The sequence below is a fragment of the Protomyctophum bolini genome, assembly GCF_963924005.1.
Source record: "Protomyctophum bolini genome assembly, chromosome: 11".
Classification (NCBI taxonomy): domain Eukaryota; kingdom Metazoa; phylum Chordata; class Actinopteri; order Myctophiformes; family Myctophidae; genus Protomyctophum; species Protomyctophum bolini.
Genome location: NC_137872.1, coordinates 22,947,070 through 22,969,225, shown reverse-complemented (window position 1 = coordinate 22,969,225; position 22,156 = coordinate 22,947,070). Strand labels below are relative to the sequence as shown.

Below are 22,156 nucleotides of genomic sequence, written 5' to 3'. Positions count from 1 at the left end.
TAAATACAAAGTTAATACACCATTGCACATAAAAACGACTCCAGGGTGTCTAATGAAGTACTGTCACCTCATAGACACATGAAAAACTGGAAAAATACAAAAATTGTGGCACTCCATCTTTAATTTAGGCTATACTCCATCACACGACACTGTTGCTCGACAGAAATAACAGATTCTCAACCTTGAGGATCAGTTATTTTCGACAAGCGGCACCGCCGTACTATGGAGTCATAAATTCTGGCTTTAATTTGTACTCATTTTGATGTTGATACATTAAGAAGTTGGTGGTCCTCCAACGCCTGTCATCGGATTAATTAATTATGGCTCAGGGCGTTCTGGCCGGCATTCTTAGAATGAGAGGCCTAGGGCGTTTCTCACAGCCTGTCTCGTGTCTTGACCGTCTCCGGCGTGATGGCTCTGAACCGCTTCGGACAGGATCTGTTTTACCAGATGAGTTGTTCTAGGCCATGTACCAGCTTTCAGTAGCAGCTGGTATACAGGCGCCAGTCAGGATACAGTAGTAGCTGGCTGTGTGATTAGGGACATTTCAGCTGGAAGAAACTCCAGTCACTCACTGTTAATAGCGTTTGTAGTAGATAACAGTAGCACAATTAGAAATGTACACTCTATGGCCATACAAATAATGAAGTCTGTGTGTTTGACTAGGGTATGGCTGTATTGCTATTACTACAATGGCCATAATGCTTTGGTGCACTGCCCCATCTAGTCATATTGTCTGTGGGACCTGTGGGTTTGTCTGACTCTGTTTCTCTCATGTAGTCATGTAGTCCAGAAAGGAAGTGAGACTGATGAGTCTCCAGACCTTTGAAATACTAAAATATCTAAAAACACATATTACACACATAAACCCCCCAGGAAAGTGTTTGTTGTGTCCCAAACATTAACTCTTTCTATGTTAATTATGAGATGTCTCGTACTTTCCCTCTACGTCCGTTGTATGCTAAATACGAGATATCTCGTACATAAAGCTTTATATCAAATTGTTGCTATAGGTAACGGCTTGCTTAACCCCAGCACCAGGATACGTGTGCGTGCGTCCCATAGGGTCCCATTCAAAGTAGGATCTTTGGCTGTTATCTCTGAAAAATGTGGCACTGTCCATGGTGATCATCATCCATCCAAGGTTTGGATGTGATTTTCAATTGCACCAGACATGTTAACGTTTCTGGTGAAAGATAAACATTGTGAGCTACTGCTAACATTAGCCGTTCCTTACAATGGCGGTCTCAGAGCTGGGAAACCGGAAATGAAAGTACCCAAATATGCACCCTAGTGGCAGATAAAGAATTAAAGTAAGATCTGGTTGCAAAAGGGTGAAGTGGCCCTTTAAGCTCTGTGAGACAGCAGAAAATAGCCGATCTACAAACAAGCTCACAGCACAACAACGTATAAAATTAGATTAGGCTGGACGGTGGGTGGTTGCTTTCCCCAGCACTATTATCTGCACCCAGAGCCAGTCGCTAATAGCCCGGGGCTCTGTAGCGCTCTACTGCCATCCATGGGTGTGCACAATAGCTGCCATTACTTCCCCCCCCTTCCCCTGCAGCTGGTGGGCATTTTCGCCGTTTGCGCTGATTAAAAATGCCCTTTATAGAGAAACCCCCCTTAGGATAATAGGAGCATAATGGATTTTTCCCCTTGTTTTTTTACTCAGATGTTTATCCATAAACTAACTAAGCTTATAATGTGTGCATCTCTGTGTTGTAAGCGTAGGTATGTGTCTGAGTCTGAGGATGAGACGGTAACACAGCTAATGGGAATTTATAAGTAAGCTAAAGATAGAAATCGCTGATATGAAGATGTATGTAGGGTAAGAGGCTAGAGGAATATATGATATGATGATGCCATCTCTCCTCTTTGCCTGGGGGAGGGGGGGGGGGGGTGTTGGGCAGGGAGAGAAGAGGTGTTGGAGAAAACAAAAAACAATTCATAGAGAGTTGGGGGGGGTGGCAGGGATTTGGAGATAATTATGACAGCAGAGAGGCAGGTAGGGAGAAAATGAGGTATAGGACCATGCAACTTTAAAATGGTAATGTTTTGGTGTGATAACTGAAAATGAATCAGAAATGTTTACGTGGTGAATACAGGTTAAATTTCCCACCAGACGTTCTAGTAATGGATGCAGTTTGCATTCTTTGAGCTTCAGTATGAACCCCTGCATGATTCCACATTACATTACAGTCCAAACCACTTAACTCCATGCTACAAAGGTACGGTAAAGACCAGACAGACACACACACACACACACACACACACACACACACACACACACACACACACACACACACACACACACACACACACACACACACACACACACACACACACACACACACACACACACACACACACACATATAAAATATAGGTATTTATAGCAGTCTGATTATAGATCATCACATCCAAATCTAGACATCCCAGTAATATAATCACAACGTATTGTCTGTCGCACTGGAACTTGGTGATTTGCGACTCTGCTGCTTGTTAATTACAATTGATATTTCATTTCATGGTGCATAGTTGTTGTTATGCCTGATTTATTCCTGATTGCCGCCGGTTTTGCGTATCAAAAATAGAACATCTACATCTAATATCCGTACTGCATAAACCAGTGGTTCCCAATGTGGGTCCCAGAGGGTCCCCAGCTAAATGTGATAAAACAACATCTCAATTGTTATCCATATTTTATACATAAAGTGTCATCTGCTATTTTTTTTTACATTTATTTTTATCTTGAAAACACAATTCATCTCTTTTAGGGGTCTCTGGCACAAAACATTTCCATGGGCTGCATGGTCAAATCCATATACATTTGTGGGTCCTTGACATTTCAGAAGCACTTCTATAAATCAAGCAACAGATGAGTGCACCCCTATACTCATTACGTGTGTGTGTGTGTGTGTGTGTGTGTGTGTGTGTGTGTGTGTGTGTGCTTGTGTGGGTGTGCAATCCCACCAATAATTCATTATTAGTGGAGCGATTACGTATAATTAGGGAGGCAGGAATAAGTAAAAAGAAAGGCTTAAAGTTTTAGTATTCTTCTCCAGGCCCTTGTTTTGCTGTGAGTGAAGAATCACTCACTAGTCACTCACTAGTCACTATAGTCATGCATTGTGCATTAAACACAAATCTGAAAAGAAGCACTTGTGTCAAAGTGTAGATCTTTACTGCCACCCTGTGGAGTTAATATCCACTGCATTCTGAGTCTTTCTGGATTCATGAGGGAACCATTGATTTAGAGATTATCTTTCTGATAATGACATGATGTATATAATTACTATATATAATGGCATAAAAATGAGTTATTTAGCACATAGCGCAGCATACACACACACACACACACACACACACACACACACACACACACACACACACACACACACACACACACACACACACACACACACACACACACACACTACAAAGACAGTGACTTTGACCTCGCCCCCTCTCATTTTGATAGGTTGGAAAACTTGGAATGGTTTATGGTTGACGACAGAGTTCAGTAACTTGAATAACTAAGATACCCATGTACCTGTCAATATACTTCCATAAAGGTAGTATAAGTGATTTAAAAAGTGTTTAAAATAAGTGTTAAAAAGCTCTATATTTTGAGTGTTTGTTGCAGCTGCAGTAACAGGAGTCTCCATGTTTCCAGGCTTTTTTTTTAAACAGAAAATGCATTTTCAGAAACCGAAACTGAAACTGGGATACCAATCCAATCAGGATATAGAACGCAGTCAGGATACAGATTAAACAAGTGGAATTGTGAGTGATGGCACAAAGAAATGGGCAGACAAAATTGGAACTGGAACACTATAAAGATTAACCTCATAAATAGCTCTCCTGAGAGCTGGAGACACAGAGAGATCTTTGTTACTGAACAAACACTCTATAGCAATGATTACTTAGTGCCTTTTAACAAAAAACGTTTTGTTTTAACCAAAAAAATTCACTTACACTATACCTTAATGTCAACAAAGTCCACGATCGCAACATCGTGACCAGAGGGAGTTCCACAAACACCGTTCAACTCAGATTTGGCTCAAACAAGGGGATAAATTAATTGAGCTCCTATGCCACTAAAATGGGGGACTGCCCATGAGTCCGACATCCCGTTAGTCCGACCTACGTGGCCGGTTAAGACTGAGGTTAGAGTCAGCGATCTACGTGGCCGGTTAAGACTGAGGTTAGGGTTAGCGACCTACGTGGCCGGTTAAGACTGAGGTTAGAGTCAGCGATCTACGTGGCCGGTTAAGACTGAGGTTAGGGTTAGCGACCTACGTGGCCGGTTAAGACTGAGGTTAGAGTCAGCGATCTACGTGGCCGGTTAAGACTGAGGTTAGGGTCAGTGACCTACGTGGCCGGTTAAGACTGAGGTTAGGGTTAGCGACCTATGTGGCCGTTTAAGACTGAGGTTAGGGTTAGCGACCTACGTGGCCGGTTAAGACTGAGGTTAGGGTTAGCGACCTATGTGGCCGTTTAAGACTGAGGTTAGGGTTAGATTTAGGGTTTAGCATAGTATAGTAATCGGTCGCACTAACGGGAGGTCGGAAACAGGGTTAGGGTTAGTGTGTTAATATGAAATGTTAATGTGAAATTAACTAGGAGTCTAGTTAATGTGAAACACTAGACTCCTTCAAGTCCCCCCTATATTTCTGTACTGTAGACTACACTTTTCCCTTTTATATATATATATGATGATTAATTTTTTTTCATATAAGTGTATAGTCTTTAAATGTTCTGATGAATTGACAATGGAGGACCCTTATGTAAAGAAGACTTTTTCTGGTTTTATCCTCTTATCAGATTTTGTATTGCTGTGTACTTTCCTTGAACTGTACCAATTCTGCAAACTGTTAATACATTTTTCAATCAATCAATCAATCAAACCAAACTCACATAGTGCAGATGGCCAATTCTGTAGTTCCGCCAGTCGCCACATGAGGACAGTCTTGCTTCACCAACAAGCAGAGCCTCTACAGCACAGGCTGATGGTGGAGCCTGCAGGTGACCTGAAGAGGGATGACAATGTTTTGGATAGCGCTCAGGAAGCTGTCTCGTCTCATATCGCATGGAGGCATAGCCCACACGGCGAGGCCCATATCGCTCGCCCCCATGTGACTGGCTGGGAGGGAGTGGGAAGGCGAGCATATAGCCGTGACTGACAAAATGAATAACTCAGTCGACCAGGAAGCAGGCATGACTGCGAGCAGAGATGGCCCGGTCATTTTGTGTCTGAGCACAGACCATTTTGTCATCATTATAGCTGTTTAGGCTGTAAAGTGACACAGAGCCATGGTCCCCAAGGTGAAATGACAGCAATAGGTGCTCGAGCATTATGGAACATCTGGGATGTGACTCCGGCGTGCCTGCTGAGACTGTGCTGAAGCCTCCATGCATCACTGAATTTCAATTATAACAAGAAAGAAAGACAAAAGCATAATGATAACCCCCTAATAAACCTGTAAAAAAGTCCTGTACACTTGTCAGTGAGAAAAGTATACAGTAGCAAGCCAACCCAGGATAACCCACCCATCAATCTCACAAAACCAATGCCACACGTTGTGAGTGTGTAGATCTGCCATTTACTATTTTTGAAGATTAGCCGAAAATAGGGACCGGGGTTAATGTTGGTAAAACAATGCAACAGTCTGGAAATTCCTAAATGGGAACAGCTTTGAAAAAGGGACATTCATGAACACCGAATGTGGGTTGACATAATTGCAATATGGCAAGGACATAGTTTAGGAGTGGATGAGTGATGTTGGACAGACTCTTCATACTGTACTGTACTGTACTGTACTGTACTGTACTGTACTGTACTGTACTGTACTGTACTGTACTGATTGAGAAGGTGTTGAATGTTAAGGCCTATTCATACTCCAGCTTTAGGTGACAGGGTGACCACCGAAAACTACAACATGACGTCACACTGCGGTGGTAAGCAACCACCCAAACACATCTCTCTGTTTTGACTAACAACCGTTTCAGTGCATGGGCACCTTATAACCTAAAACTGGAGTATGAATAGACCTTAAGATGCACACTCAGAAGGAGCTGTCAACATCCAGAACATCTCATCTTTGAATTAATATCACACCATCTCCCTGGTCCCCTTTGGCCATCCATCCATCCGTCCAGCAAAGCCATCCATCCATCCATCCAGCAAAGCCATCCATCCATCCATCCAGCAAAGCCATCCATCCATCCATCCATCCATACGCCCACATCTCCATTAAGCCATATCCATCCATGGTTCCATTCAGCTGTCCCTTCATTTATCCATCCATCCATCCATCTATCTAATCATCCATCTGTCCTCTACACCATTGCTCTGGCACAGATTATATGAGCAATGTAGGCTATGAGCATTATATGATAATACCACAGTTGGAGTGTGTGTGTGTGTGTGTGTGTGTGTGTGTGTGTGTGTGTGTGTGTGTGATCGCTCAGCCTGCTTTGATGGACATGGAGTAGACACAATTGGGCTCCATCTTGCGCCACCCTTATCCATTATCCCTAAAAGTATTTGCCATTTTTTACTATTTAGAAAAACCCTTTAAAATAGTTCAACTAGCCGATCTACATCGAGACATTGTGAGCTTGTAGATCGGCTATTTTAACTATTTTAAAAGGGTTTTTTAAATAGACAAAAATGGCAAATTAGTTTAGGGATAAGGGATATGTAACTCCACACAAAACACAGGTGATTGGTGCCGTAATGATTCCCCCCTCCACTCTTCACGGCACTGAAGAGTCATGAATGAGCAGCTAAGTGTTAGATACAACAGGGAGCGTACAGATGAGAGCAGAGAGGGAGAGAACAGGCACGTGTACAACCACCGCGCTGGCGGGAAAGAAAAGGAGCAGATAGGGAGGGGATGAGACAGAGAGGGGGGGAGTGAGAGACAGAGAGAGAGAGAGAGAGAGAGAGAGAGAGAGAGAAAGAGAAAGAGAGAGAAAGACAGAGAGAGAGAGAGAGAGAGAGGGAGAGGGAGAGAGTCAGCCAATGCGCATGAGTCCTGTTCCTTGAGGAATATAGAGAGCGCAAAAGAGAGACAGAGAGAGAGAGAGAGGGAGGGGTAAAGGGAAAGAGAGAGAGAAATAGAGTGTGTGAGAGAGAGAGTGAGACAGAGAGAGAGAGAGAGAGAGAGAGGGAGGGAGGGAGGGGGTGAGTGTGAGCCGGTCCCTGGCAGAGGGAGGATTCCAGGGTGATGCTGTTGGATGTGAGCTTCTCTCCTCTCGCTGTGTTCAGCAGCTCCTCTGGCTGAACATTGAGTGAGCCAGTGGTGCTGTACTGTGCTGTGGTGAGCCTCTGTGCACTGTGCTCTGTGCTGTGCTGTGGTGAGCCTCTGTGCACCGTGCTGTGCTGTGGTGAGCCTCTGTGCACTGTGCTCTGCAGCTGTGTGCTTGTTGCTGTGGCTGAGGCTGGGGCCGAGTGCCTGGTTCGCCCACCTCCCCACCCCCCACCCACCCGGACTCGGCTGCGTGGTGATCCCGTCCCGGCATCGACAGGAGCGGAGTGTTGGTTGACTGAGCGGAGTGGAGTCAGGGCAGGGCAGAGAGAGACAGGGAGGGCTGGCTGTAGGGGTGCCACGCGCCGTGCGGTGGGGCCCGGGAGACAGGCAGCATCATGAGCGTTCCCATGCTGAAGATCGGAGCTGTGCTCAGCACCATGGCCATGGTGACCAATTGGATGTCCCAGACGCTGCCCTCGCTGGTGGGGCTGAACGGGACCACCATCTCCAGGGGGGGGACCTCCGAAAGGATTGTCAGTGTGCGTAACTACTCTTTTGCTTTCTTGCAAATGTGTGTCTGCATGCGTGTGTGTGTGTGTGTGTGTGTGTGTGTGTGTGTGTGTGCGTGCGTGCGTGCGTGCGTGCGTGCGTGCGTGCGTGCGTGCGTGCGTGCGTGCGTGCGCGCGCGTGTGTGTGTGTGCATAATCACCTACAGTATGTACATTAGAAAGACAGCGAGTGAGCATGGTGAAGGAGAGAGTGGCGTGGGAGATGGAGAGACAGAGGAAGAGTGAATGGGAAATAGAACAGAACAGTGACATCTGAGGTGCGTGCGCTCACGTGCACACATACAGTATGCATATACAGAATTGGGAGAATGATCTCAGTGCGGGGTGTAGGCATGGGGAGGTGCATAGCAAAATCGGAAGTATTAATTCAACACTGAGAGTCGAATCAAGACTCTGGATTTCATTGTGTGAGATTGGCAGACCCTCCCAATCCTGCACACTAAAATCTGGAGCCTTGCGGGCTCTAAAACATCAAGTGAAAAATAATGGCAGACATGCACATGACAGCAAGGTACCGATTTAGTGTGAATTATGTCTACGGCGTTATGAGAATCACTTTGAGAGTATAATGACGGTGGATTGTGGGAGCCTGCGTGACCGTGAGTGATGGCGACAGCCAGAGGGCGGTTGAACGGTGGGCGATGGCGGTATCAATCATATTTGGGTTGGGGAGGTAGAGGCTGGAGAGCCATTCTGAGTGATGTATAGAGTGATCCTGGCTGTCAGTCACCGCCATGCTGGGAATGATGGCTTTCAGATTCAGAGATCATGGGGTGCGGGTGGGATGGTCGGTGTAGGTTGCTTATGGTTACATTACATCTAGGCAGTGTGTGATACAGTGGTCCTTAAACATTTTAATTCCAAGGACCACCAGTTAGATTCTTTGTTTTGTTCTATCTTTGGGAGCCTAATGAGTCTACACTGTAAAGTCCTCAGTGTTCATTTAACTCTGACAGTATACACAGATGGAACCAAATGCCCATTTGGTTCCATCTGTACATTCTTAGAGTTACAGACCTGTAACTCCTTAATGGCCCCACTTTCAGAACCACTGATTTTATACATTGATGTTTTCTGGGGTCATTATTTCATTGTCCAATTGAACCCTAGAGCGTCCCTAATCCCTGTTGTGAGGCGACAATTTAGTGAAAATAGAAGATCTACAAACTCAAGCTTGTAGAGTTTTGGCAAAGATATGTGTAAGAGCAGAAAGGGTGCCTAGGCTTGGGAGACTCCGGTAAACAAAGTATAAAGGATTTAGTAGTAAACTATAGTAAACTACAATTCACTCAATTAAATATAAGTACCGCTACAGCAATCTCTAATTGTAAGTCAGTCAGTCACGTTCCCATAGGAGTTTCTCAACCCGTAGAGGAGAATGTAATCCTTGCTGGGGAAAAAAAGACGATTTTCAATTGGGATAAATGTCGAAAATCAATTGCCGTGGCAAATGAATTCATGAGGCATTTAACATAATTCTATTTACTTAAATTACAAGAAAGGTTTCCTGTCGAGATACAGTACATTCTCCATGATAATTAATGTGCTAAATGAATGAGCTGAAGTTAAGCTTGAGTTGCTCAGGCTTTCTCAACTTTGAGAAACCCTTTGAAATGGTATTATAATTTGACTTCAGACAGGGCTGGCCGGCTGGCAAAGCACATTTGAATATTTATTACAAAGATTTATAAAGTCCTTTTATTTGAACTTCAGTCGAGGGGGCGGGGGGAATCTCAATTAGGGGGCTAAACTGCCCTGTCATATGTGTGGTCTATCCACGGAATTAATATGCTATGAGGGTTTAAAAATTATACTATTTTTGAGGGCATCCTTCCGTCTTACACAAACATTAAATTCCCATTGAATGGAGAATTGACGTCATTATGTGTCTAAGCAAATTGACATATTACGTCATGATGATGTACGATGATAAGAGTGATTATAAGAGCTCACTTCACACGGGTGTGATTTTCCCCTTTACATCACACCTACAAGGCATCTGCTTACGACTCATTGTAAGCTTGTAGATAATGTATTTTTGAATAAAGTCTGACGGTCCACCTAATGATGTGCCCAGAATGGGACACTATGACTCAAAGGGCCACTTCACCCCTTTTCCAACCACATCTTATTTTAATGATGTTTAGGACACAAGACTTTCCTGGGGTTTGTATGTGTGTACTTTGTAGATATTTTAGTAAATGTTCATGACCAAAATGTGTCATGAAAATGTGGTCTCACTTCCTTCCTGGACTACAAGTCACACCTCCACCCATGCAGCCTCCACAGGCAGGAGCAGTGCAACAAAGCATTATGGGCATTGTAGTAATCCAGCAAACCAGTCAAACCCTATAGTCAAACACATTATTTTATCTAGCCATTGTGCTACTGTTATCTACTAGTTTATATTAACATTGGGTGACTGCAGTTTCTTCCAGCGGGGAAATATGTCCCTTTAAGCAGCAGCCATATTGGAAAGAAATTGGGCCTTGATCTTCCTTACTTCATTCAGGTGTTATCAATGTCATGAATGAAGGCATGGTTCTGTTCAGGGGGCTGATATTTTGTCTCACTGGAAAGACTGCTACACCAGTCGGTCAAATAGGGGAACAGGGACCATCATGGCCCCTTGAGGGAGTGTAAAGGCCCATATAGTCCAGTTTTCGGTGAAAAAGTGACAACCGGTGGTTAGTAAAAACAGAGAGATGTGTTGTGCGAGCAGTGACCACCACAGGGTGATATCATGTTGTAGTTTTCCGTGGTCACCTCTTCACCGAAAACTGGACTATGAATAGGCGGAGAGTGTGCAAATGGAACAAAATGGAGCCCCATTACACTCTCAGTTATGGAGGTCCGTTTGCACTGTGCTACACAAAATGGAACAGATCTGACCTCCATTAGTATCATTGGTAACACCTGTGAAGGAAGTATGGAAGAAGCCATGCATGTTCTGTGCCATTTGGGTGTCTCAGACATTTTGTGTGCATCCAGGAGATATGACACAGTTGACAGGCTGCAGAGGACTCTCAAACAGGGGAATGAGTTTAGCATTTTCCAGTCCATTAGCTTTGAAGGATGGCCGCTGCTTTTATCTTGGGTGTTTGCATGGCATCTTCACCATTACTAAATGAGCTTTGCTCAGTTGAAATGATTGAGCCTGTGTGTGTGCATGTGACTGTGTGTGCATGCAGATCTACAGTATGTATGTGTGCGTGCCTGCATGCATGTGCGTGTCTCTGTGAGTGTGCCTGGGTCTTGTGTGTTTGTTCAGGTATATTATTGTCTCTGGGGTAGTGAGTCCATCTGTCTGAAATAGACTCTACCTCAAGGTCTTGTCATTGTCATTAATAGCTGCACATTAAAGCATTTATACAGCCCACTTTTTCTAACAATGAATTATTGGACTATGACCTCCTTGGAGAAACAGAGTGAGCATGAGAATATAAAATTTGGAGTTGTTGGCCTTGCTGTCAGGCCTGGGGAGTGGGGAAATATCCAGCTACAAACACTGTGAAATTGTGTTTTGTTTTGTTTTTGTGTATTTTTTAAATCTCAGCGAAACTCTGAGCATGTGTCTAGAAGAACAAAATCTAAACTTGAAGATCAAACTCTCTGCAGTGATTTCAAAGCATAAGGTGTTTCTGAATTATTTACCAACCTGAACTCTATAATTGAACAGTGTTGGGAAGAGTATCTACTCCCACAGCTGCTCTGTTGTTGTGATTGGACTTCCTCCCTCAACAGCGTGGCCCTGATAACATCCCTCTTAACTGGATGCAGTCAGGAAGCCTCTCTTTATTTGTGTGATAATCGAAGAGAAGGCCATAACTTGCTGTACATTTTTTTTACACTTTGTTTTACACTTTGTTTTACACTTTGTTTTCTTCCCAAGCTCTCAGTGAACCATTTCAAATTCAAGACTCGTGGCAAAAAACCTCATTATGTCCATTTTCAGAAGTCGGGCGACGCCATTAAGTCTTTTGCAAATATTTCACGTCATGTTTATGAACGGGTGATGTCAGGACAGTGCTTCTTGGAGTCACAGGAATATTCGTCACTCTGTGATTGTGTTTACCCAAGAGTCCCGTAATGTGTGCAGCTCTCATCAAAGCTTCAGATGGTCTTGAAACGGGTGTGTGCCAAGAGATAAACTACTCCTCACTCACCCCAGCATCTTCCATGGATGCTACGTGCCCTAGTAGTATATTCCCACTGCTCAGAGCTGGAATCTCTCTCTGCTTCACTTGCTTTCTACCCCCGTCTTTCCACCAGCTGAGAAGAACACATCTGAGTGTGAACCTTTCTGTGACCCAAGTGGGCACAAGATTGCCTGGATGCTTGAACACATCTGGATAGTGCAAAACCATGTTTCTTAATGAGTCAATGAAGCCCTGCAACTCTCACACTTAAATGGTACCAGTTTGGATATAAGGAGCTGTGTACTCTATTGGCTCTTTTCAGTTATTTATAGCTGGCACTTTTGTGCACGTACAGCATATGTGCATCCAAATGCACATATGCATGCATGTGAGTGGCATGCATGCTCTGCTAAATATATGAAGTATGTATGGCATGTATAGGACAATGCATAAGCATAATAGTGAAAAATACTTCTTATTTTTATGTGATTGTGTTTATGCCCCCCAGGTGTCGTTGAGGGGATAGTTAGGAACCAAATGGACTCTTACGAGGCATAACTCTGAGAGCATACTGTATACACATGGAACCATGTGGTTCCATTTGAACTCTAAGAGGATTTGCACGCTCTTAAATTAAATTAAGTTAAATTGACACTGAGGACTTTACAGTGCAATTGTTGTCTGAGATAAAAATCGTATCAAATGGGGCCTAATAGGCATATCAAACTGGGAATCCTTGAAATTAAAAATGGTTGAAAATCACTGGTGTACTGTATGCACGTGCAAGTCTATTCCACTTTGATGGGGAAAGAGGGGAACACATAAAAGACTGACTTTGATTTCTGAAGAAAGCAGTGAGGCAGAAGAGGAAAATAAACTATTTCCCGCAATCAGAGCGTGTGCGTGTGTGCCACGTTTGTTGGTGTGTGTAAAGCTGTCAACTTTAGCACTTCCACAATGCAATCTAATGAAGTTGAATTTAAAGACTGACTGACCCCTCTCGCAGCTTTTTTATGAGAGGACTATAACTTTTATGTTTACAGGTTTATTTGAGTTCAGACCTTGGTTGTCCTCTATTACTTTTTGAAGCAGTGGAGAGCAGAGTAGTGTTAATTGGAACACCAGTGGGGGTCATGGACATGGTATGTTATTTTTTTTTGTTAATGTGATTTTTATTTGTACAAAAAATCTGCAGCAGGATGAACCCGGGGGCTCAGTAATAATTGGACTCTTGACATTTCACATGGCAGTTTGATAATGTTAAACCAAAGCATGGGTGTCATAAAGGGAAGGTTTGAATGCAGTGGTGTAAAGAAACTAAGTACATTTACTCAAGTACTGTACAATTTTGAGGTATTTATACTTTGCTGGAGTATTTCTAAATTGCAATACTTGTACTTCTACTCCACTACATCTCAGAGACAAATACTGTACTTTTTACTCCATTACAATTATTTGAAAAGTGTTGTTACTTTTTGAAGATTTAGATTATTACAAAGCATACATTAACCACTTCAACCCTATATTTCTACATTGTGGTATTGATACTTTTACTTAAGTAAAAATGTCACTACTTCTTCCACCACTGGGCCCAGAAACATGCCATGATATACCAGGCTAAAATACTTGTACTCTGCATCCGTGTAGCTGGCTAATGGCAAAAATCCCAATCCATGCACATGTTTTTATTGAATGTGTGCCTTCAGCAGTCAGCTAGGTCTTTGTGTCCAAAATGTTATTTCATTAAGGTGCACTGCGTAGCATTTTGCTGCTTAATGCTCGCTTGTCACCAAAGCAACTCGCAGAGAGCTGTGTTTACAAGCAACATCATCACTCACTCCCATAAACCGAAGGGACGGCTGTGTTTCCAAGCAACATGGTTGCCATAACACGGACGGACGCGTTGACCACTGTGTAGATCCCATAACCCAGAGGGACGGTCACATTGTAATTGGCTAGGTTCCGTCTCAGTCCCCCCTCCACTTTTGCACCAGTCATGATAAGAGTTATTTCATACACTGTCAGCAGAATGGAGGCCAACTACTTTTCATTGTGGCTGGCCAGCATGGCTGTTGTTGCAGGCTGCTCTGAAAATCACACATTTTAGAACAGAAGTTCCTAAAATGGTGTGCCGAGGGCGGCACACTGGTCCAGGTGTGCCTTATTGGGATTCTGTGACAACAATGCAGTATTATTCCAATATACTGTATACAAAAACACAAAAGGTTACTAATTATTATATAATAAATACTATCTCAGTACTTTGTGCAATACAGAGGCAAAGTATGTACCCTAAAAATAGTCAAATTTTCTTCCTCTTCTTTCAAGATTTTGACCCATTGGCGTGCATTGGGCAATAACATTAAAACCACTGCACTAGACACTGATAGGTCTCTCTCTCTCTGTTCTCTCAGTCCTCTAAGCTCCCAGTGACACCCAGCTGAGTATCCAGCTTCAGTAACCTTCAGTAAGGCTCTGTAAAATAAATCCCCACCCTCGCGTCCTGACTGGGGTGCAGACTGCAGTGAGGGCACAACAGGTACTGAGTCAGCGGGAGGAGGAGATCCAACGGAAGTGTGATGGTGGTGGGAGTCGTAGAGGGAGGTGGTGATAGAGCAGGGAGGGGTAGGAGGGAGAGAGGCAGGAGGCAGAGGAGGAGGAGGAGAAGAGGAAGGTGTGAGTCATACTATTGACTAGCAGCCATGCTGCGTTGATCGTGGTAATCTGTTTTCCACAAGACTATAAGGGAGGCCACAGACTGACTTCAACGAATTGTACAGCTGGCCTGTGCATTGAGGGATGAGCTCCAGGTTTGTGTGTGCATGCTAGCGCGCGCGTGCGTGTGTGTGTGTGTGTGTGTGTACGCACACATGCAGTATAGAGAATGTGCACACATTTATGGAAATGGTAATAATAAAGTAAATCATCTTGGATCATTTTGGTTATCCTCGTCTTTACATACATACAATAGGTATACCTGCATGATGTGTTGACTGTGCATGCATTTGTGGGGAGCGGGGGGAAAGTAGAGAAAAGCACTGTATCTGTGCCAGATCATTAGAAGATTGGAGCTGATCTTATGGCCGCTGTATAGAGGCTCTGAGCTTCTCAGCCAAGCAGGGACAGATGTTGTTGCTTTGCTGCAGGCAAGCAGCATCGCAAGACTATGAAGCATGGCAGCACACGTCACACTGCAAAAAGAAAGAGGGAGAGGAAAAGATAGAAAGAGAGATAGAGAGATGGTGGGAGGGAGATAAAGAGAGAGAGAATAGGGTGGCAGCTTAACTTGTTTAGGTTGGAGGCATAGTGAATAGCAGAGGAGAGGCTTCAGTGATACCTCCTCCTGTCGTATCCTGTTCATTCCATGTGCCACTCGGCTCTCACTTTCAACTCTCTTCATTAGATCCCACTCCCCTCCTCCTTATTGTCTCTGTCCTTCATGGTGCTGTAGTATCTCAGGGCTTATTTGGAATTTGGTGCACAACTGCTGTGTTGCTCACAAAAATAGCAGGAGTTTTTCTTTGAGCGGTTATAAATAAGACCGCAGAGAGCTCATTCCATTCGGCTCTCTCCCACATGAAAGCGCCCGCCTCCTCTGTGTGCATGCCGCTGCTTATGAAAGTTGTAATAGACTTCCAGTCACGCTCGTAAAGTTGAGAGCTATAGATTTATGATCTCATTTAGCTCTGGCTTTACAGGGCCGGCCTAATGAAACACCGGAGGAAGTTATGTCCTGAACGAATCTCGACACCGGTGCTCCGGCCCTAACACCTAATTGGCTGATCGGAATTGAAGTTTGTTCATCGAGGCCGTTTGTAAAACTGAGATACTGAGCTTCTTTGCTTTGCAATCAATGTGTAGATTTGTTGGCTCTTTGATACACACAAAATATTGGGTCTTAATTGGGTCTCCCGGTGGAGAGGCCTGAGAGCACCAGCCTCCTGGTGGAGAGGGCCTGAGAGCACCAGCCTCCTGGTGGAGAGGGCCTGAGAGCACCAGCCTCCTGGTGGAGGTGGAGAGACCCTGAGAGCACCAGCCTCCTGGTGGAGAGGCCTGAGAGCACCAGCCTCCTGGTGGAGGTGGAGAGACCCTGAGAGCACCAGCCTCCTGGTGGAGAGGCCTGAGAGCACCAGCCTCCTGGTGGAGGTGGAGAGGCCCTGAGAGCACCAGCCTCCTGGTGGAGAGGCCTGAGAGCACCAGCCTCCTGGTGGAGAGGGCCTGAGAGCACCAGCCTCCTGGTGGAGAGGGCCTGAGAGCACCAGCCTCCTGGTGGAGAAGGCCTGAGAGCACCAGCCTCCTGGTGGAGAGGGCCTGAGAGCACCAGCCTCCTGGTGGAGAAGGCCTGAGAGCACCAGCCTCCTGGTGGAAGCACACAAGACACCTTCACATCAACCACTGTGTAACTGATTATAGTGCCAGTATCGTACACCGGAAATAGACGATCTACACAATGCGTTGCGTTGTGGGTTAATAGAACTGCTATTTGTGCTACTGATAAGACAAAGTAGGTCTATAAAATGGGGCTTGCATTCTGCGCAAGTATAAATGAGGCCTTACTGTTTAATGTTTAGGCCTAACTATAGCCTATACTGTGTAAGTGAACCGTTATCACAGTACATAGCCTATAGGAACCCAAGGACAACATTTCTCATCATTTATTCTCTATACACATAGGACATTTTTTTTAGCTTACTAATGACCACAGTATCTCCTCCTCTTCTCCTCTCTCAGCAGACCAGACACTGAAGCTGTCATTCTGCACTGTGGCTGGGCACATCCCTGGCCATTTGGACGAAAGGGAGAGGAAATTGCCTCCCTCTCATTGAAATTAGAGCCCTTAGCTATATCTTCACTGTCAGCCTTTCTTAAACCACAAGTCTTTCATTCTCATCCCCCCCATCTGTGTCTCTATCTGTCGCAGTGAGAGAGGGTGGCAGCAGGGCATGGTTGTGGTTATAGCGGTGTGATGTGCCGGGTCGCCACAGGTCTCAGACACCCAGGCTTATCGAGGCACTGCCATGGACGGCAGACAGGAAGTCCCTAGGGTGACGATCTCTGGCCGCACACGTCGAACATCTTAAGAGTGATGTAGTTTTCATTTCACCAACTGTCTGAGCCCCATTGATTTTTAATTCCACCCTCAATCTCCTGTTGTTTTTATTGCCGCCGTCATTTTCCTAATGTGTTTTTGCTTGGCAGGCCTTGAGTGTCACAAAGGCGTTTCAAATCTGGTACTTTCACATTTTCATTTCAGCCGCACCCACCAGCATTTCTAATGGAACCATCTGCAAGCTGAACGATTCCTTCTTCCCTGAAAACTCAGTTTCTATCCGTGGGTGGATTAGCCCCCGAACCTTAAGTGCTAGCCAGCTAGCAGTATTGTTATCAATGTTCAATGTTCTCTCAGAGCTATCTCACCATCAAGACTTCAATTTAATCTCCTCTTCCTTGACCTCCCTTTAACTACGGTATGTTCCACAATTCTCCATTCCACTCTCCAGATCCCTGCATATTTATTGCTGGTTTCTTTCTATACCAAGGAGACGTTGTTCTCATACTAATGAGATATCTGGTGGGCTGCAATGGGTGTACAGATGCTACGAGCCAGTGTCAATGAGCCTTTCTCCTCTGCGGAGAGCAAACTAAAAGTATCATAATAAGTATCATATTCATATAAATAAGCCAGTGTTGTTAAACACATGTAAACTGACAGGTCCTACAGTGAGAGGCCAACTGCTTACGGGGGCTGAAATATAGATATCTCTGCAAGCAGGCGCTGAGTAAAGCGTAAATGCATTTGCATGTCAGAGTCAGACTGAGCTCTGCCGGCCACTGCATTCAACGCTGACATGATAAGGGGTGAGGCGTATCTCAGTGCAGAATGAATAGGTGGGTGGTAATGAAATTGTGGCTGATTAAAATAAGATCTTAATTACCCTGCATTTATGCAACATTAGGGAGCAGAGGACAGGATGTGTGAGCATGAAAACTACAGTACTCTCAGTTCTCTCTGTGTTTTCTGTTTATTAAAGAGCAGGAGAGACAGAGAGACCCCTTTTTCTGAACAAACTCTATATAGCAATGATTACTATCAGAACGCTTTAACATTTATTTATTTTTTAAATAACTTTTGTTTTAACCAAAAACATCACTTACCCTACCTTTAATTTGAAACTGGAAGAAAATGCAAATTAAGAGCAGATCGACCATGGATAGAAACAAGAATATTTATACAGTCTGGTAATGGAGATTTTGCATGTACGGTAATTCATACGGTTCATTATAACCTTTTTTGAACTTCCACATATTACTGTCTGTGGCCACTGCCCCGGTGGCGGTGAAGACAGAGTGACTCAAACTCTGTCTATATGAAATATTGATGTGTACTTGTACATTCATTCCAATCTTGAGACTGTTTTCTATTCAAAAAGTGAGTATCTGGTGCGTGGGCAACCCTCCTCCACATGTACAGTATATGGATGATTGCAGTGGTATTTAATGCACAAGAGAGCACAACATGGCTAGCAGGCTAAAGTGGAGTCTGCACTTTGACACAAGCTAACTTCCACCTGTTGGCACTCGGCAGGTTAACACCAGTAAAGAGCAGCCGCACTTCAAAAAGCAAGTGGATTAAAATGTCAGAATCGATAAATACATCTACGAGAGTCTAAATCTTAGGCTAGCATCACCTAGTGAAATCTGTGTTCATTTGAGTGTAAAGGGTCCATTTGTGTCACTTTTTACAATCTCAGATTAAAATAACATTGAGGGTGTTACTGAGCATTATAATACAGTAACACGCACGTGTGAACGCACACATGCATGCTTGTGCACACATAGCACACACAGAGAGATGATGAGAGGTCCTGACAGTGAGTGAGAGGGACGTAGATAAGATCGAGTGAGATCATCTTCCTCCAGGCCGAGACAGAATAAAATAGTCAGATGTGGTGGAGAAAAGTTTGAAGACTTTTCCCTTTGAGATGTTTCTCTTTTGTCTTCTCCTTCACTGAAACCAACTCATATGAACTACAGTACGTCCTCTACAGAGTACAGACATCTGTCATCCCTCAACCGAACAGCCTTCTGTTCTGATCCGACGCTGGATTGCCGCAAAGAAAGAAGCTCAATAATAAAAGAAGCCCTGACTGATATAAGATGACGTTCGGACCATTGCATAGACTGAGAAGGCAGGAACTCGGCAACACACTTCTGTAGTAAAAAATAATGGAAAGATAATTAACCTGAGGAGCAATAATTTTCATCAAAAGTCAGTTGTGTGCCCCTGCCCCCTGCACATATCTGAGAGATGTGAAATGTATGAATTGCAAATGAGAAATGAATACCATTACTCCCACTGTGAATTCAATTAGTGTAACTAATGTGGCTATTCTATTGTATGATCCTGCTCACTACACCTTGAATAATATACAATAGAAATGTAAACTGTGAAGAAGATTTGGTGTGGCAAACCTTAATTGACCTTAACATTTGAGCCGATCTCTTACTGCGGTTTTAAGCCTGTAGCTTTAGCTGTATATAGGTTATAATAGACAGAAACTACTATCAAGGAAACTGCTGTTATTTAGCTAAATAGCTAGCCTACAAACATGAACATGCAAGCCTATAGCCAAACCCAGATGTAAGTGGGGATATCATGTGTTGGTGAATTTCTTTAGGTTAATGTGGCCTATACAAATGTGTGTACATTACTATTCGTAAGTTGTACTAACGGATGCCCCCCATGCCGGGTATAGTGGTAGAATTTAGTAGGCTATATGGGTATATTGAGCACCTGCCTAAACTTAATGGTTAAGTTAAACAATCTACCTGAAAATAGATAGCTATAAGTGAAGAGCAATTTCCGCAATTTCCGCAATTACCATTTCCGCAATTTCCGCAATTTCCATTTCCGCAATTTCCTCAATTTCCATTTCCGCAATTTCCGCAATTTCCATTTCCACCATTTCCGCAATTACAATTTCCATTTCCAACTATTAATGGCAGCTGGGTTTCATCATTCAAATAAAATAGAATTCTGTCCGTTTAGCTATAAAATTATGTCAGGGAATAGGGATACACAGTATATGTCTTTCATTTGCATTGCATCTCCCCCCCCCCCCCCCCCCCCCAAGCTTTTATTTTCGTTCGAGTAATAGTACAACTCTAATAGTATTACTTATAATAATGTAATTAAAGATAACTTCATTCAGATTTATTTATTTTTATTTCATTTTCCAGATTTTTTTTTCTTCTTTTTTTTAGATTTTCATTGGTGGGCCAGTCATAATGGTCTCGCGGGCCTGATGTGGCCCGCGGGCCTGAGGTTGAGTATCACTGGGTTAGAGGATGAGATATTTAAACATATTTTATCAGCAATCCATTTTAGACTATTAATTGAAATAAATCTCTTTCTCGTTCTCTTTCACCCTCCCTCTCTCCTAACCACTCATTTCCATGCAAAGAATAGGCCAGGTGGGACGAGATTCTTTCACGGCGGACGACGTAGGTTGCGACGTATTATTTTACGCCATGTCGCAGCTTCGCAGCTTAAACAATAATTCGCCACAGCGTTAAGAAGCCGCGGCGATCTCGGCGTCTCTCGAATAGGCACTCGCCAATGCAATATTGATAATTTAGCCTGGATTATTAATTATTTTTTCAACCTCGATGTGGAGACCCTCAGAAATGTCATCTTCTATGGCGCAAGTACATTCACAACGTGGGAGATTAGGAAGATATATTGAAATAACATTTACAAAGCTGCAGAACATTTAGTGGAAGTAATGTTGGACAATAAAGTACTGTATATAAAGACAATAGATAACAGATATCATCCCATCTATGGGATCACTCCTTAGAAATGTAATCATCTATGTATCATATAAACATGGGTATTAGTGATAGTTTTCATATTAATGGAGAGATGAGCCTAATGTGCAGTATATTTGGTTCAGGAATCTCCCCTTGGTAGGCTACGAGTCGCTGAGTGAATCTCCCCTTGGTAGGCTATGAGTCGCTGAGTGAATCTCCCCTTGGTAGGCTACGAGTCGCTGAGTGAATCTCCCCTTGGTAGGCTATGAGTCGCTGAGTGAATCTCCCCTTGGTAGGCTACGAGTCGCTGAGTGAATCTCCCCTTGGTAGGCTATGAGTCGCTGAGTGAATCTCCCCTTGGTAGGCTATGAGTCGCTGAGTGAATCTCCCCTTGGTAGGCTACGAGTCGCTGAGTGAATCTCCCCTTAGTAGGCTATGAGTCGCTGAGTGAATCTCCCCTTGGTAGGCTACGAGTCGCTGAGTGAATCTCCCCTTGGTAGGCTACGAGTCGCTGAGTGAATCTCCCCTTAGTAGGCTATGAGTCGCTGAGTGAATCTCCCCTTGGTAGGCTACGAGTCGCTGAGTGAATCTCCCCTTGGTAGGCTATGAGTCGCTGAGTGAATCTCCCCTTAGTAGGCTATGAGTCGCTGAGTGAATCTCCCCTTGGTAGGCTACGAGTCGCTGAGTGAATCTCCCCTTGGTAGGCTACGAGTCGCTGAGTGAATCTCCCCTTAGTAGGCTACGAGTCGCTGAGTGAATCTCCCCTTGGTAGGCTACGAGTCGCTGAGTGAATCTCCCCTTGGTAGGCTACGAGTCGCTGAGTGAATCTCCCCTTGGTAGGCTACGAGTCGCTGAGTGAATCTCCCCTTGGTAGGCTATGAGTCGCTGAGTGAATCTCCCCTTAGTAGGCTACGAGTCGCTGAGTGAATCTCCCCTTGGTAGGCTATGAGTCGCTGAGTGAATCTCCCCTTGGTAGGCTATGAGTCGCTGAGTGAATCTCCCCTTGGTAGGCTATGAGTCGCTGAGTGAATCTCCCCTTGGTAGGCTATGAGTCGCTGAGTGAATCTCCCCTTGGTAGGCTATGAGTCGCTGAGTGAATCTCCCCTTGGTAGGCTATGAGTCGCTGAGTGAATCTCCCCTTGGTAGGCTATGAGTCGCTGAGTGAATCTCCCCTTGGTAGGCTATGAGTCTCCCCTTGGTAGGCTACGAGTCGCTGAGTGAATCTCCCCTTGGTAGGCTACGAGTCGCTGAGTGAGCCGAGAGAGTATTGCAGGGGGAACTGCAGTTATTGTCCATTTTCAAAAGTAGACACTTTTACAACTTTTATTGTGCTAAATACAGTAGGCTACCATCAATTATGTTAGCTTGTTAAG

General features: G+C 44.2%; 1 protein-coding gene across 2 annotated transcripts in view; it reads left to right on the top strand.

The window, feature by feature from the left end:
• olfm2a (olfactomedin 2a) overlaps positions 1–22,156 on the top strand; it is a 72,620-nt gene that overhangs the window by 26,485 nt on the left and 23,979 nt on the right. Inside the window, exon 1 of one of the 2 annotated variants that reach the window (XM_080776936.1) lies at positions 7,236–7,800. The exons of the other annotated variant lie outside the window; for it this stretch is intronic. Within the exon in view, the coding sequence (XP_080633062.1) occupies positions 7,657–7,800 (144 nt within the window). The 5' untranslated portion in view covers positions 7,236–7,656. Of the gene's footprint in view, positions 1–7,235; positions 7,801–22,156 lie in introns of those variants that run through there. 2 annotated transcript variants of the gene reach the window in all.